The sequence below is a fragment of the Perna viridis genome, chromosome 4, assembly GCF_037379345.1.
Source record: "Perna viridis isolate PV_CMFRI_1.1 ecotype Kerala chromosome 4, ASM3737934v1, whole genome shotgun sequence".
Lineage (NCBI taxonomy): Eukaryota > Metazoa > Mollusca > Bivalvia > Mytilida > Mytilidae > Perna > Perna viridis.
Window position 1 is genome coordinate 41,415,457 of NC_142448.1, and position 16,706 is coordinate 41,432,162.

General features: G+C 33.0%; 1 protein-coding gene across 3 annotated transcripts in view; it reads right to left on the reverse strand.

Moving 5' to 3' along the window:
* LOC148620122 (uncharacterized) overlaps window positions 1-16,418 on the reverse strand; it is a 30,048-nt gene extending 13,630 nt beyond the window's left edge. For 2 of the 3 annotated variants that reach the window (XM_088580699.1, XM_088580700.1), the window contains exons 1-6: window positions 16,343-16,418; window positions 12,476-12,590; window positions 9,840-9,899; window positions 8,868-8,918; window positions 7,351-7,410; window positions 6,379-6,429 (exon numbers count right to left, since the gene is read on the reverse strand). In XM_088580699.1, the coding sequence (XP_088436825.1) occupies window positions 6,379-6,429; window positions 7,351-7,410; window positions 8,868-8,918; window positions 9,840-9,899; window positions 12,476-12,516 (263 nt within the window). In that variant the 5' untranslated portion in view covers window positions 12,517-12,590; window positions 16,343-16,418. The remainder of the gene's footprint in view (window positions 1-6,378; window positions 6,430-7,350; window positions 7,411-8,867; window positions 8,919-9,839; window positions 9,900-12,475; window positions 12,591-16,342) is intronic. The other variant, XM_088580698.1, reaches the window with a different exon arrangement.
* Window positions 16,419-16,706: the final 288 nt, after the last annotated feature.

A 16,706-nucleotide genomic window follows, 5' to 3' on the forward strand; every position in this document is an offset into this window, starting at 1 on the left:
AATCAAGGGACAAAGACCAGACATGGAAAAAAAGACATACGCAACAAAGAACATAAAGTAACTAAAATCATACATACAAAGTAAAAAAAGTAAATTAGCAACTCGGACTCCACTAAAACCTGGGAGCATGGACCAGGTGCACCGGTAGGGTAAGCGTCTTCTGCTTTTCTAGAAACACCCGCCGAGTTGCTCATAAAAAAGGTCAAGTCCGGGGTAGACAAACGAGGAAAGGAAAACTATGATCCGTGGAATAAATAAGTTTTCATGTTGCTGATGGATACACCATAACGATCCACGAGTTCATGATGACTACCGTAAAACTTCTGTAGTGATGACTTCAATCTTGTAGCAACATAACCCTGTTCTAGAAACCTATTTGTTAGAATTCTAGCGCGATACAAAAAGTCTTGATCCCTTTGCAATGGATTGGAATTTTCATGACTAAATGAAAAATAAATGAAAAAAAAAAAGATTTAAATAGTTTTAATATATTTTGCTTGTATGTCAGGTACAATAAACTCCAAAAATAATTAACTTGTAATGGAAACCTGTAGTTGACAAGTTTTACAATACATGATGGTTCACAACACTTAGCAGGGGCTATCATATATATACTTGAGTAGAAGTCTTTCTAAAAGTCAGATAAAAAGTGATTGATGCATGTCAAAAACTCATCGAATTCAGTTTTATTTCTTGTCCAGAAAGAGTTTTTGATCTCAAAAGCGCAACAACCAAACGAAAAACTAATAATTGTTATGATAACCAGTATGTTTTCGTTTGGTTGTTGCGCTTTTGAGACATACTTTATAAGGATTGTACATGAAATTGATACCCTGTAAGAGTTATCATTCTTGTTTTGGTTCAATTTGTTTGATATTAGTGTGAAATGAATGGATTTTCTGACTAGTGCAGATCTGATTACGGAAATGAGTATTGTTATGTGAAAATTTAGAATAGTTAGACTGAAAAACAATCTTTGTTCGGTGGGTTTTTCAACACCATGGATCTCTTAACCATTGGTAGTGTCTGAATTGTTTCTGGATTTGATCTTAAGTTTGTAAAGTTATTATATGACTTTAACATGTTTAAACAAAGATTTATAAATGTTTATTGTATTAGCCTTATAACATTTTTAAGAAATTCAACTGCATGTAATTACATGTAAATGTCATTCACTCAAGTTTATTATGTTTTATTGCTGCGTATACATTACATTTTGAATTGAATACATGAATTTTAGAGATTAACTTATATTCTTTTTTAATCCTGTTTTACGAAGTTTTACACATTTAATATGTCGGCGACATTGGTGCCCTGCCGAAACGGCAGATGAAAACGAAGAAGAAATCCATTCGAGTAGGACGAAAGAGGGCAAGTCCCAACGCTGATATCGAAAATTCAGGACGAGCTGAAGAAATCCATAGTTATGGAGAAACAAGGAGAAATTGAAAGTTTGTAGGATATATTCAAGAAGAAACGAGACATTCTTTCTTATCATGATAGTGAAATTCTTGAGGCATTGTATGATTCTATAGAGACCGAAATAAAAGAAGCTGACAGGTATGATCTTGACATAAACCTTATTCAGACTAGAATCAAAAACAATTTAGACACACAATAACAACAGTAAACCAAACATACACGTACTAAGTCAGCAGTATCTTAATTCCAAGCAGAAAAGTACATCTACTTTCAATCTTTATCTCACAACGGAGTAAATCACCAAATGTCATACCACCCTAACAAAGTTTATCACACGCCAGTACATTTCACAAGTTACCAAAACGAAACCTACCGTACTTAGACGAGAATCTATTGAAATGGCAACCTTTCTGGGATATATTTCAATCTTCTACCAAAGACAATCTAGTGTTTACAGATGTACCGAAATTATCATATTTACAAAACCAAATTCAATACAGTGCCGCACAATGCACAGCAGGACTTCTATTAAAAAGCCATAACTACTACCAAACAGTAGCTTTACTTCAAAAGAGGTTTTGTCAGAAACACAAAATAGAAAATGCTTACATTCTGAGTTTGACAAACTTATCTCCCCCAAAATCTAACGTTGACAGTTTGAGAAACTACTTCGATAGAATGTATATAGTATTCGTGGTCTTGAATCGTTAGATATACATGTGAGTCACAGCCCTTATACCTAAACTTTAAAGTAAAACTCCGCCCCATGTAAGGAAAAACATAACACGAAACAAGGCCTCGAACTTACATTAAATACGCTTAACATTATAAGAGACTTATGCTTTGAAGGCGCATTAAAAATAGTAAGCACAAGTCAAGACGCGTTCAATGTCATGCCAACAGCACCAATTTTAAGAGTTTCACAAAATACCAGTAGAAAAGCACCACATCACTAAACCACTATCGATAGGGAAAAGCAACGAAGATCTCTACCCAAATTCATGTAAGAACATAACAGACATTGAAAAACGTATGCCTCACATGAATCTCGAAATTTATCTAGCAAAGGTGGAATTAACTTACGCTTATTGAATTCAAACAGCCTGAAGCTACAAGATATAGCACGAGGGAAGAACATGTTAAGCACCGATGAACAAACTGGGGAACTCAGATTGAAATGGAACACGAATACTGACAAATTGATATTTCAACAAAATTAAGACTAGATTAAACAAAAATGTTTACAGTGAAAGCTTAAATCGTCATCCATCGAATTTGACGAATCATACAATATGGCTCAAAGAACTGCAATGGATTACAGCTGAACGGCAATAGTGCAACAGCTTCAAATTCGGTATAGTTACTGGGATTACGAAACAGTGAATGAAAAAAGCATCATGGAACAACGAGAACCTTGATTCCCAGAGGGATGTCGGAAAAATCTTATATATTGATGAAAACAGCACACTTCTGTACGTTTATTCGAATAACAGCATATGCTATGCGATTATTTCACAACTGTAGTGTGGAAAAAAATACAACGCTACAAATAAAGTAATCAAAACATGCAAGTGGATATAGGACATCCAATGGAAGACATTCAGAGACGAAATAGCTTGTAGTATACACAAGGGAAAACGTTCAACATTGATACCACAGTTTTCCTCGACGAACTCGACATTCTACGAAGCAGTGGACGTATCGAACATGCAATTGTCTCAGAAGACTGAAGCATCCCTATTTGTTACCTGCCAGAGATTGTTTAATAGATTTTATAATCTTGGAAGCTCATGAATGAACCATTTTGGTATCCACAGCACACTTACCAATATTCAGCAAATATTTTGGATTTTGTAATTGAGAAACACCGTGAAATCAATACTGAACAAATACGTTACATGTAAAGTCATTGGGAATCATTATGCTGTCCCTATTTACTTGTGCCGTGACTAGAGCATTGCGCCCAGTTTTGAATCAAAACCTTATTGAAAAGTATTTGCTACAGAGCTTTCGACAATTTGCAAGTCCGCGATCATTACCTTGTGTAATGATTTCAATTAATACATTTGCATTAAAACGCAGATCATGCAAACTTGCGAATTTATGCAACTCCGACGATGTGAAGGAAGAGGAACGCCAATGCGGAACAGAATGGAGATTCATACCAAATCGAGTTCCTTTGTTAGCTGATCTGATCCAAAAGAAAAAATATCGTTTGGCTAGATCCTTTAATCTCAGTTTCCGCTATATAGGTGACGTATTTTAAATCCTTTCGAGGATTTGACACATAGCATCCACCCCAAAGAACTTAAAATAAAGGATACTACAGACACTGTGAAGTCAGCCTCATATCTTGACCTGCATTTATAAATCGATGGTAAAGGAAAACTATCGACCAAGCTTTATCACAAACGTGATGACTTTTAATTCAGAATTGTCAAATTTCCTTTCGTCTGTGGCAACATCCCGTCAGCAACTGCGTATGGAGTGTTCATATCACAATTCATACGTTATGCCAGAGCTTGCCGAAACTACGCAGACTGTTTTGATCGCGCTAGAACTCTAACAAATAGGCTTCTGGAACAGGGTTATGTTGCTACAAGATTGAAGTCATCGCTAAAGAAGTTTAATGGTTGTCATCATAAACTTGTGGATCGTTATGGTGTACCCATCTGCACCATGATTACTGATTTATTCAACGGGTTATATTTTTCCTCTCATCGTTTGTCTACCCCGGACTTGACTTTTCATGGGCAACTCGTCGGGTGTTTCTAGAAAAGAAGAGGACGCTAACCCTTCCTGGTGCACCCGGTCCATGCTTCTAGTTTTTAGTGGAGTCCGAGTTGCTAATTTACTTTTGTTACTTTGTATGTATGATTTTAGTTACGTTATGTTCTTGATGTGTATGTCTGTTTTTGCATGCCTGATCTTTGTCCCTGTATTACATTCTTCTGATTACCGCTATAACCTTCGTTCCATTGATTACTCTTTCGGAGGATGGTTGGAGAGATTACCAGGACTAACTTAAACGTCATTGAAAAAAAGCTAGGACGTGCGCTTGTGGTCGAGGAAACTTTTAGAACCATTCTGGCCGAAATCAAAGCAACATTACACATCTTTTAATCGACAGTCTAGATCAATAACCACTCACACCTTCTCACTTTCTACATGTGTATGAACGTGTCCGTGCCATATTTGCAAGATGACAACTACAACCAAAAACCAATAGTTGTACATTCACATCTTTACCTTAATAAGCACGCATGGAATCAAATAGAGTTGCTTAAAAATTTCAGATCACGATGGAAAGGAAAATATTTTGCGTCACTTCGAGTCTATCACCAGAGGACAGGTGTATCCATGCGCAAAATCCAATAATTGGACTTGAAGGAGTTGTGATGGTCTGTACGAGAACTAACAGACCAATAACACGAAGTTACACCCACTGGAAGTTAACTTGATGGACTCAACGCGTAGTGCGCGTAACATGAATTAGAAACTCAAAAAATCATTTTTTTTATTTCTTTTATTCATGGACATTGTGTGTTAAGTTTTCTTTGTGAGAAAATTTCCTTTGATTGGAGAGACTTTCATTTTTTTATATTTAATACCAGCATTTCTAGTAGTTGTCGCATCACCTTGATTACCGCTATTATAACATTTGCTGGCGTTTTTAAAAGCATTGACGGATGAGACGGTGTGTAAGGTAGAAAAGTAAAAATCTTTATACCGTAACAAATGGCTCTTAAAAGAAAGACACTTCGTCTTTATATTTTTAATGTTCACAGCTTATTCACCTAAATTATAGGTCAGACTTTAACAAAGTATCTCTTGAGTCAATATCAAACCTACCGCAAGTAGAGTAGTAAAGAGGTTTGGAACATACTTCTGCTTGAAGAACGCTGTGAAGAGCTTCGGGATCAATAAATATAGGGGAGAGCTATATTATAATCATTTGAAGTATTTCTGAGTGTTATTAAGACAAACATGTAAATTTACATAATGTCCTCTTTTTGTAAAATGCTAAGGAAATATGTTGGGTTTCCCAGTTAGTTGTCAAAGCCCATTTTCTTAACTAGACAATTTGACAGTCAACATGGTATCATCGTTTATTCTTATGTGTCGCCAAAAACCAAAACATGAAAAGTTTGAATTGGGTCAGCATGCTGGTCTGTTTTCTTTATCTAACAAATAGTCTTTTTGATTGGTGTATTTGGAACTTGCATTTCCGAATTTTTGTATCCTAATTTTGAATGTATGTATTCTTACAGAGGTCGTCCACGAACTTCAAAAGTCCGGTGCAATAAAATGTTGAGTTTAAACCATATTCGACTTTGTCAATATTTTTTTTATGTATTGTAACAGTTCCTTGTTTGACAATTTTTGAAAAACCACATCCTTTTACGGCACTTGAAAGGAGGGTTTACCAAAGTAACTTTTTTCAGTCTATCTTTTACTGTCATAAATGGAAGTGTTAAGAGTTACATAGAAACAACGATTAAAAACGAAATGAAACGTAAAAGATTGCATATCGTTGTTAGTGTATCTTGTAAATTATTATTGAACAGAAAAAAACGTATTGTGTCTACTTTTTTTGATTAATTAATCAATTCAATGTCGCAGAATTGTATATGTGAAGGATTTTTTATCCATTTTAGAAAGGGTTCCGTAAGTATCAAATATCATGTTAATTTTACCCAAATAAGTACACAATATGGAAATCAGGTTTTAAATCTGCAATTACCATGGTGCAGTCCGGTTCAAAATTTGATTGAACATAAAAAAAATTCTTGATTGCAAAATACTTGACCAATCTTCGAAAAATTTATTTTCGAAATCAAAACGCTGTATTAAAACAATTACTTTTCATTTTTTTATCGTCATCAGCTATTTGTGAATTATGATACTGTGTGTTGTGTCGATAAATGGTTGAAGTAATTAAAACAAAACACTTACTATTCAGTAGGGACAGTTGTTTGAATAGGTGGTATCACACTGAACGATGATCTAAAAGAAAGAACACACTATCAAAAAAAAAGATGTTATGCCTTGTGGATTTGAACATTGATATTGTTTAAGAGTAATCAAGGGAACCAAGGTTTTATCGGTAATCAAACGAATGTAATCCAAGGACAAAGACCTGACATAGAAAACAGACATACACAACAAAGAACATAAAGTAACTAAAATCATACATACAAAGTAAGAAAAGCAAATGAGCAACTCGGACGCTACTAAAACTGGGAGCATGAATCAGGTGCACCGGTAGGGTAAACGTCCTCTGCTTTTCTAGAAACACCCGCCGAGTTGCTCATAAAAAGTCAAGTCCAGGGTAGAAAATCAAGTGGAAATTTGTATGCAAATTGTAAAGATCCTACTGTTTCATTTCAACATTTTAATAAGTTGAAAATGTCAAAGGTTTCGATTTTTTTCTTTGCCGTATCAACAGTATAAAAACAACCAATTCTGATGGAATGGCAGACGGACAGTCAAAGAGGCTTACATTGGCAAGACATTTATTCGCAGAGAGGATAAAACATAACTATTCATCCCTAACGACACATAACTACAGAAATATATACTGACGTTTCTTATAAACAACTAATACATGAACATGTAACAGTTAAATTTATGGCAAACGTTTTTGTTTTGTTGCATTCAATTAAAACACTTCGGGTGGTATATTTATCTTTTGGTACCGACAAATGTGGTCTGTGAGATATCTTATTAATTTTGCTTTATAATAAAACAAAAAATACTACATAGCTCAAATGAAATAATCGTGTACATCTGACAAATATATATTTTTTTGTTTGCAAACCGAAATTCGATGAAGATAGAAGATCTAGATAGAGGGAAATTAGATTTACCTCTCAATGTAACAAATACTAAAATAGAAACATAATAACATGAACTATAAATACTTACAAAACGGAACACCTGCCGGAATAGTCTTGATCCTTGTGTAATGGATCAGAATTTTCGTGACTAAAGGAAAAATAAAGTTAAAAAGATTTAAATAGTTAACGGTTTTTTTATTATAATGTGGTATATATTTTGCTTGTATGTCAGGTACAATAAACTAAAACATTTAATCAATTGGTAATAGAAAACTGTAGTTATCATTTCTTAATATGCATAATGGTTCACACCTCCCACCAGTTACTGACAATATCAGAGATTTACTTAAGTAGCAGTCTTTCTAAATGTCAGACAGAAAGCGATTGATGTATGTCAAAAATCCACCGAATATTATGTTTTATTTTTTGTTTAGAAAAGGAATTTCTGATCACATGACCAATAATGTCTTATTTTGACATTTAGTTGTTGCTTTTGAGATAAAATTTATATAGATTGAACATGAAATTGGCACTTTGCAAGAATTACTGTTCTTGATTTGGTTCCATTTGGTTGATTTAAGTGAGAGATGAATGTATGTTTTATCAAAAGAGGAGTTCGGAAAAAAAGCATAGTTTGTTCGGTTGGTTGTCCACACCATGAATTATTTTACCATTAGCAGTGTCTGTATATGGATTGGTACTTAAGTTTGTAAATTCGAGTATAGAGTAATGATTTGACTGAAAAGAGAGATTTATATTTTTGTTATTGTTTTTTTTCCACATTAGATAATTTAAACAGAATAAAACTCTTTTCTTTAAAAGTGGCAAAGTTGACTTGTGCCAGATTTCATTTAAATCAGTCAATTTGAACTGTTTATGAAAACGGCGGACAAAGAGGTATAGAGTAGGACATCGCAGAGGATACCCTCTTTCATTGGATTTGGTAAAAAAAAAAGGGCAATAAAAATGAAAGTCTATTTGACACCACTTGAAAAAAAACCAGATTCATTGATTGTTAATTATTGGTGTTTAACGCTCAAGCAGCAATATTTTAGCTATATCCAGGAGTTGCAAATTAAATGAATGATAAAATTAGCCTGAAAAGATGATGACATAAAGAATGGGATAGGACACAAGGACAATAGGCTCGACAAATTTTGATTGCAACTGTAAAAGGGAAAAGTGGATGAAATTGGTCAGTTAAGCCCCTTTTGGGGGTGCACGACGGTTTCTTCTCTTATTGAGTACCACAACACGGTTCTTTAATATACTATGAACATGGCAATTTTCCAACACGTTGGACCACCATTATATTCTGACTACCCTAGCATGTAGTCTGCCTGAGTATCCCTTTCAACTACCTGGGACACACAACCAAGTTGCTCTGTGGACAGAGCGCCCAGGCACCGACCAGAGTTCTGGACGCTTTTTATTTGCCTTGTACAAGGTCAGCGCTGCTTCGTTCCTTTTCGTTTGAACAGACACCAACAGTAACTGTATTAAAACAATTACTTTTCATCTTTTTATCGTCATCAGCTATTTGTGAATTATGATACTATGTGTTGTGTCGATAAATGGTTGAAGTAATTAAAACAAAACACTTACTATTCAGTAGGGACAGTTGTTTGAATAGGTGGTATCACACTGAACGATGATCTAAAAGAAAGAACACACTATCAAAAAAAAGATGTTATGCCTTGTGGATTTGAACATTGATATTGTTTAAGAGTAATCAAGGGAACCAAGGTTATATCGGTAATCAAAAGAATGTAATCCAAGGACAAAGACCTGACATAGAAAACAGACATACACAACAAAGAACATAAAGTAACTAAAATCATACATACAAAGTAAGAAAAGCAAATGAGCAACTCGGACGCCACTAAACACTGGGAGCATGAATCAGGTGCACCGGTAGGGTAAACGTCCTCTGCTTTTCTAGAAACACCCGCCGAGTTGCTCATAAAAAGTCAAGTCCAGGGTATACAATCAAGTAGAAATTTGTATGCAAATTGTAAAGATCCTACTGTTTCATTTCAACATTTTAATAAGTTGAAAATGTCAAAGGTTTCGATTTTTTTCTTTGCCGTATCAACAGTATAAAAACAACCAATTCTGATGGAATGGCAGACGGACAGTCAAAGAGGCTTACATTGGCAAGACATTTATTCGCAGAGAGGATAAAACATAACTATTCATCCCTAACGACACATAACTACAGAAATATATACTGACGTTTCTTATAAACAACTAATACATGAACATGTAACAGTTAAATTTATGGCAAACGTTTTTGTTTTGTTGCATTCAATTAAAACACTTCGGGTGGTATATTTATCTTTTGGTACCGACAAATGTGGTCTGTGAGATATCTTATCAATTTTGCTTTATAATAAAACAAAAAATACTACATAGCTCAAATGAAATAATCGTGTACATCTGACAAATATATATTTTTTTGTTTGCAAACCGAAATTCGATGAAGATAGAAGATCTAGATAGAGGGAAATTAGATTTACCTCTCAATGTAACAAATACTAAAATAGAAACATAATAACATGAACTATAAATACTTACAAAACGGAACACCTGCCGGAATAGTCTTGATCCTTGTGTAATGGATCAGAATTTTCGTGACTAAAGGAAAAATAAAGTTAAAAAGATTTAAATAGTTAACGGTTTTTTTATTATAATGTGGTATATATTTTGCTTGTATATCAGGTACAATAAACTAAAACATTTAATCAATTGGTAATAGAAAACTGTAGTTATCATTTCTTACTATGCATAATGGTTCACAACTCCCACCAGTTACTGACAATATCAGAGATTTACTTAAGTAGCAGTCTTTCTAAATGTCAGACAGAAAGCGATTGATGTATGTCAAAAATCCACCGAATATTATGTTTTATTTTTTGTTTAGAAAAGGAATTTCTGATCACATGACCAATAATGTCTTATTTTGACATTTAGTTGTTGCTTTTGAGATAAAGTTTATACAGATTGTACATGAAATTGGCACTTTGCAAGAATTACTGTTCTTGATTTGGTTCTGAATTGTATATGGATTGGTACTTAAGTTTGTAAATTCGAGTATAGAGTAACGATTTGACTGAAAAGAGAGATTTATATTTTTGTTATTGTTTTTTTTCCACATTAGATAATTTAAACAGAATAAAACTCTTTTCTTTAAAAGTGGCAAAGTTGACTTGTGCCAGATTTCATTTAAATCAGTCAATTTGAACTATTTATGAAAACGGCGGACAAAGAGGTATAGAATAGGACATCGCAGAGGATACCCTCTTTCATTGGATTTGGTAAAAAAAAAAAGGGCAATAAAAATGAAAGTTTATTTGACACCACTTGAAAAAAAAACCAGATTCATTGATTGTTAATTATTGGTGTTTAACGCTCAAGCAGCAATATTTTAGCTATATCCAGGAGTTGCAAATTAAATGAATGATAAAATTAGCCTGAAAAGATGATGACATAAAGAATGGGATAGGACACAAGGACAATAGGCTTGACAAATTTTGATTGCAACTGTAAAAGGGAAAAGTGGATGAAATTGGTCAGTTAAGCCCCTTTTTGGGGTGCACAACGGTTTCTTCTCTTATTGAGTACCACAACACGGTTCTTTAATATACTAGGAACATGGCAATTTTCCAACACGTTGGACCACCATTATATTCTGACTACCCTAGCATGTAGCCTGTCTGAGTATCCCTTTCAACTACCTGGGACACACAACCAAGTTGCTCTGTGGACAGAGCGCCCAGGCACCGACCAGAGTTCTGGACGCTTTTTATTTACCTTGAACAAGGTCAACGCTGCTGCGTTCCTTTTCGTTTGAACAGACACCAACAGTAACTGTATTAAATGAAAGCTGCATTTATAGTTTAGTTGGCCTAGTGGTCTTGAGCAATTTTGCCAATATTTCAGATGAGAATGGGGGTCTAATCCGCTGAGTCTAAAAAAGCCGTACGTTCTATCCGATATTTGAAGTTAAGTGAACATGTATTTTATAAATAAGTATAATCAAATCTACAAATATTGATATAGATTTAAAAATTGCTTGAAAGAATTTCTGTTACTTTTCCATCAGTCTACTTGGCGTCTACAAATATTGAAGTGTTAATAATGGGACGATATAGTTACTTCAACATTTAGTAACGAACAAATATTGAACGGTATGATGTGAACGACTTTGTAGTAGTACTTTGTTCGTTCAATCAATAATCAAGAATCTAAAGTCGCCTATACAGAAGATTCAAGTAAGACTACAGTGCATATTTAATATGTAATAAAAAGATATGTTTCCAATGTGTAATGTACATATGCTTTCTACATCTTCAAAACAAAATATATGTTCATGAGGAGACATTTTATTCTCTTGGCTGATATCCATAACAGGAAGTATACTTGTTTCATAGATAGGCATAGTCAATCAAACCCACTTATTGTCTGTTTGGCATTATCTCAATAAATGATACTTGTTTTTTTCTTACTTACGAAAAACATAGAAGAAAAAGTGAACATGTATTTTGAACAGTAAATTTCAATTAGAAATTTATCTTTTCACACAACACTTTAAATGAATTCAATTTCAATTTTAAATTTAAATGTATTTTTTTTTTTTTTTTTTTTTTTTTTTTTTTGTCTTTTCATTATCACATTTTGTTACGTACCAGTCTATATGCAAATCAGATATTGACCATATTAAAGTGACTCATAGTCAAAACACTACAATCAAATTTTTTAAAAATCTTTATAGGCTATATTTTTCCCTAACAGTTGTCTTTCCCATACTTAGATCTGTACTTTTGAGGAAATCGTACATTAATATCCCACTACTAAAATTAACCAAATCGATAAAAAACAAGAACGATAACTCTTGAAAAATATTAATTTCATGTACAACTTATTCAATTTTTACCTCAAGAGTACAATACCTAAATGAAAACCTATGACTCTATATGTGGTCTGTAACTGATTTTGAATACATTAATTGAAATCGATGGGTTTTTCACATGCATGAATCATCTCTTATCTGATGTTTATAAAGACTTCTACTTAATATTGTTTTGACGGTTTATTTTTCAACATTCCGTTTTTACCTTATTTTCCGAAACTGTAAACGCTGAGTCAATGTAGTATTTATAATTAAATGTAATGTAATCAGCAAGTTTTGAAATTGATAATAAACAAATTACCTGCACGAATTTTGGTTCCTTTTTCTTCCGTCGCCTTGCATTTTCGACTACACACGTCTTTGCTTTTGAAAACCTTTTTCTATAGTGTATGTGTATATGCTAGCAATCAATTACACTACAAAGAGAAAAAATGTTTTTATTGCTCATCGATTCATATTTGTATGCAGTACCAAACTCACTGCAATGAGCAAGTACTGTTTCCCTGTTTGGTGTCTAGTTTTGATTGTTCAAAGAACCAGTTGATAACAAATCAAACTGACACTTGGGTAAATAGTTTCAGTTTAAACCTATTTTATTTATAATAAACAAAATGGATCAGACACAAGTAAAATAACATACTTATGAAGTCTTCTCTTGAAATAATAATAATTGCAATAAAGTATAGGCATACAAACTCACTTGTGTTATTTACGTCTTACAAACATAAGACGAGACAGTAACAATATAACATTAGGCGATGTGTTGTGATGTGATGTGTATTAATTCAGCTCAAGAATAAGGAATCTTTTCGTGCATTTAACAAAGGAATATACACGGTCCAACACAAACTTATATTGTTTTTCTGATAGATTTTCTGAAAGACCAACAGGTAGATGTAGATCTATATTGCAAAATTCAAGAACCCACAAACAGGTACCAGTACTTTTCCATAAGTTTAATCGGGATTAAGTACTCGTCAAATCGACACCTTGATTTTGTCATTGTTATTTATAAATATGTATTTGTTCTGATTACAAAAAATACTGCGCTTTATCCAACACAATTGTCATTTGGGAATTCGATTAACTATGAAACAAGGAAAGTTAAGTTTGGAATACTAAGTTGAATCGGGATGAAGTAAAATCAACCCTTTTTTCTTTCTTTCACATTTTTTTACTTGTATTAATTACAAAAAAATGTAGAGCTTAATGTAGTAAAATTGTCATTTGGAATTCGAGTTAAACTTTTAGAAATTTCAAAACATGTGTGTATGTGTTGTTTACCTCTTATTGTGCGTGGTGTTGAAGAATTGAATGAAATAGTAAATCTAGGTGTTCTTTTGTATTATTATGTGACTCGTCTCTTGTCAATAATTTATTTTTTATCCATTTTATTATTAAAACCTTCTAATTAATCAAAGAGTAATCAAGGAACAAAGATTATAGCAGTAATCAAAAGAATGTAATCCAGGGACAAAGACCAGACATGGAAAAACAGACATACGCAACAAAGAACATAAAGAAACAAAATCATAATTACCAAGTAAAAAAAAACAAATGAGCAACTCGGACTCCAATAAAAACTGGGAGCATGGACCAGGTGCACCGGTAGAGTAAGCGTCCCCTGTTTTTCTAGAAACACCCGCCGAGTTGCTCATAAAAAGTTAAGGCCGGGGTAGACAAAAGACGAAAGGAAGTCTATGACACTTTGAACAAATTAGTTTTCATGGCTCAGATTGATACACCGTAACGATCCACGAGTTCATGATGACGACCATAAAACTTTTGTAGTGATGACTTCAATCTTGTAGCAGTATAACCTTACTCCAGAAGCTTATTTGTTAGAATTCCACCGCGATACAAAATGAAATAAATGAAATTGCATATAGGTAATAGGTATAATTTAGAGACAATTATGATAAGACTGCTTGTATAAACATCAAAACAAGTTATAGGTAATAAGCATTGTGTCTGTTAATTTATTCAGTCTGGTATTTTGATATCCCTTTGATGCAAGATGAAAGCACAAAATAGGAATTTACAATGGCACCACATGATTTATATATTGTATTACGAACTATGCAATGTACAAATGTAAATGTTCTTTAAACACATTCTGTGTTTTTACCTGATACCATGTACGGTTATTTGATGATGGATTTGACTTCCTATTTCGATAGTTTCGGTTTTGAATACTTCTTATTAACTATTTATTATTAGATTAAGATCTTCTTATTTAATTTTAATGCTGTTGATGAGAGGTTACTCCTTGCAACACGTGATCAGCATACCGAAATTTGTAGTACTAATATGATCGGCACTGTTGTTTTAAACAAATGTTTAAGGTGTCATCAAAATCGATGTAGCAGTTTTCGAGAAGTTTCGGAAATGTAGATTGCCCTTGGTGATCTAATGACAACGTCCATGTTTTGCATCAGAAAAAAATAAAAGTCATTCAGAAATAGAAGTTGCATAATGTTATTATCTGATATAGAATTTGTGAAAGATTTGTTGAAATTCTATTCAGCGGTTTTAGAGGATTTTCAGGTAAGATGTTCTCCCCCTTTTTGTCAAATAGTGAATAAGTCAATTTTTTGCTTTAGAAAATATAAAAGTCATTCACAGTAGTTGCGAATTTAAAGATGGTCCCTTTTGGTCGAGTAATGACAAAGTACCTGTTTTTTTTATAAAGAGTCCATAAAGTCATACGCATTCAGATGTGACAAAAAGAGGCATAGATACAAGCCTTATATGTAATACTTCCAATTAACAAGTACAACCTTTTAATCAATGGGAGATTGAAGACAACATAGCTAGCTTAAATCATGAAAGCCAAATTTAATGTCCAAAAATGCAAATTAGGTTTTATTAGGTCCATCATTGTCCTTTTGACAAATATGGCTTTATTTCACAAAAGTTGTCCTTCTGACTACAGACCAGCTTTTACAACCAGAATAAAATCTAGGCAGAGCATGTTCTGAGTATGAGAAAGTTTCGTTTACTTTATGTTAAATCAAATAAAAAGTATCCTTCAACTTATTAATACGTACGTTATTATACACATAAACAATAGAAATAGTTGTTTGATTAAAATCTGAAATGGCCATTAAGATTTCAATTAGTATAGATATTCTATTGGTTTTCTTTATTTGAATTTTTTAAGGTGAATTTTATAAGCCCTTTATATTTCAGAACCATTTGAATATCTCACCCTTCCCTCTGTCTTACACACACAAAAAAGGAGAGTTAAACGATTTAACTTCCTAATAGAAATTGAACTAATTTTTATACCACATAACTTTTGTTTCAAGGTAATGTATATATAATTTTATCATATATATATATTGATTTAAAACGACAATGGATGGATCAGAAATGAACTCAAAGTTCCGTTACAAAGCAATTTTTGCGCAAATTAAAGTATTAGGTCAACTATTTAGTACCATTCTGTGTAAGAATCAGGCAATGGGTGGCACATCATTTTCCCCAATTTATTTATATTTGCTTAAAATATGTTCATTACATCTAGAAAATAACCAAAAAATTATCTAAGTTGATCCCGAAGCATCTGTGACGTAAATATTTTGTATGGAAAGTGTGCGAGAAAATGTTCCCGCCATTTTATCCGTAGTGTATTTCAACTTAATTTGACCTATCAATATCTTAAAAAGGCAAATTTTACAAACACTCTGATGGTTATTAATGGTGGTTACCAGGTATAATTAATTGGTTAATGCAATAAAATCTCTGCTTTTTTTCCCTTCATGTGCCACACCTCATCTACATTTGCCCTGTTCGTAGATGGAGAAATGCTTAATAACTTTCTTTGTTTCTATGAAATTTATTTTCCTTTAACCAGTGCAGTTAATCAGAAATCATCATTAAACTTTGAGGTGACGTTTTTAAATCAAATTTTAATTGTTAAATGGGTGACTACTGTTATTGATTCTGAGGTGTATATAAGCTTTTATGTTTATATCCAAACTATCGTGTAAAAATGAATTGAATAAGATAACAACCACATAAGCTGTGTCCTATCACATTTGTCATATCAATAAATAAAACCGTTTCAAATAACCGAAACAAGTACATATAATTACAATTACAATTAAAGTATATTTACGATAATGTAATAGCTCTGACATTGATATTTTCATAGGCAACTTACTTTACCGTCAGCGTGCATGAAATGTTATTTACGGAAGTATAATTTAGCACCATGGTATCAGACGAAATATTGGAAACAGGCCAATAGAATTCGTATTTAAATACCATAAGTATGTATGATAGAAGTTAGATAAGTAATGAGTAATTATATGACTATATATACTGTTAAGTTTGGTTTGTTCAATCGGTACTTTATGGTCATTTGTACATTGTGATAAGCACCGAGCAAAGTGGAATGCAAAGTATTCATCATATGTTAAAGCTTCAGCATGTAACCAAACATTGTACCAGGTTGAATCCTATCGATTATTTTAGAAAGTTGTCATTTATAATTGATCGAGGTAATAAGACGGCTTTTGTCGACA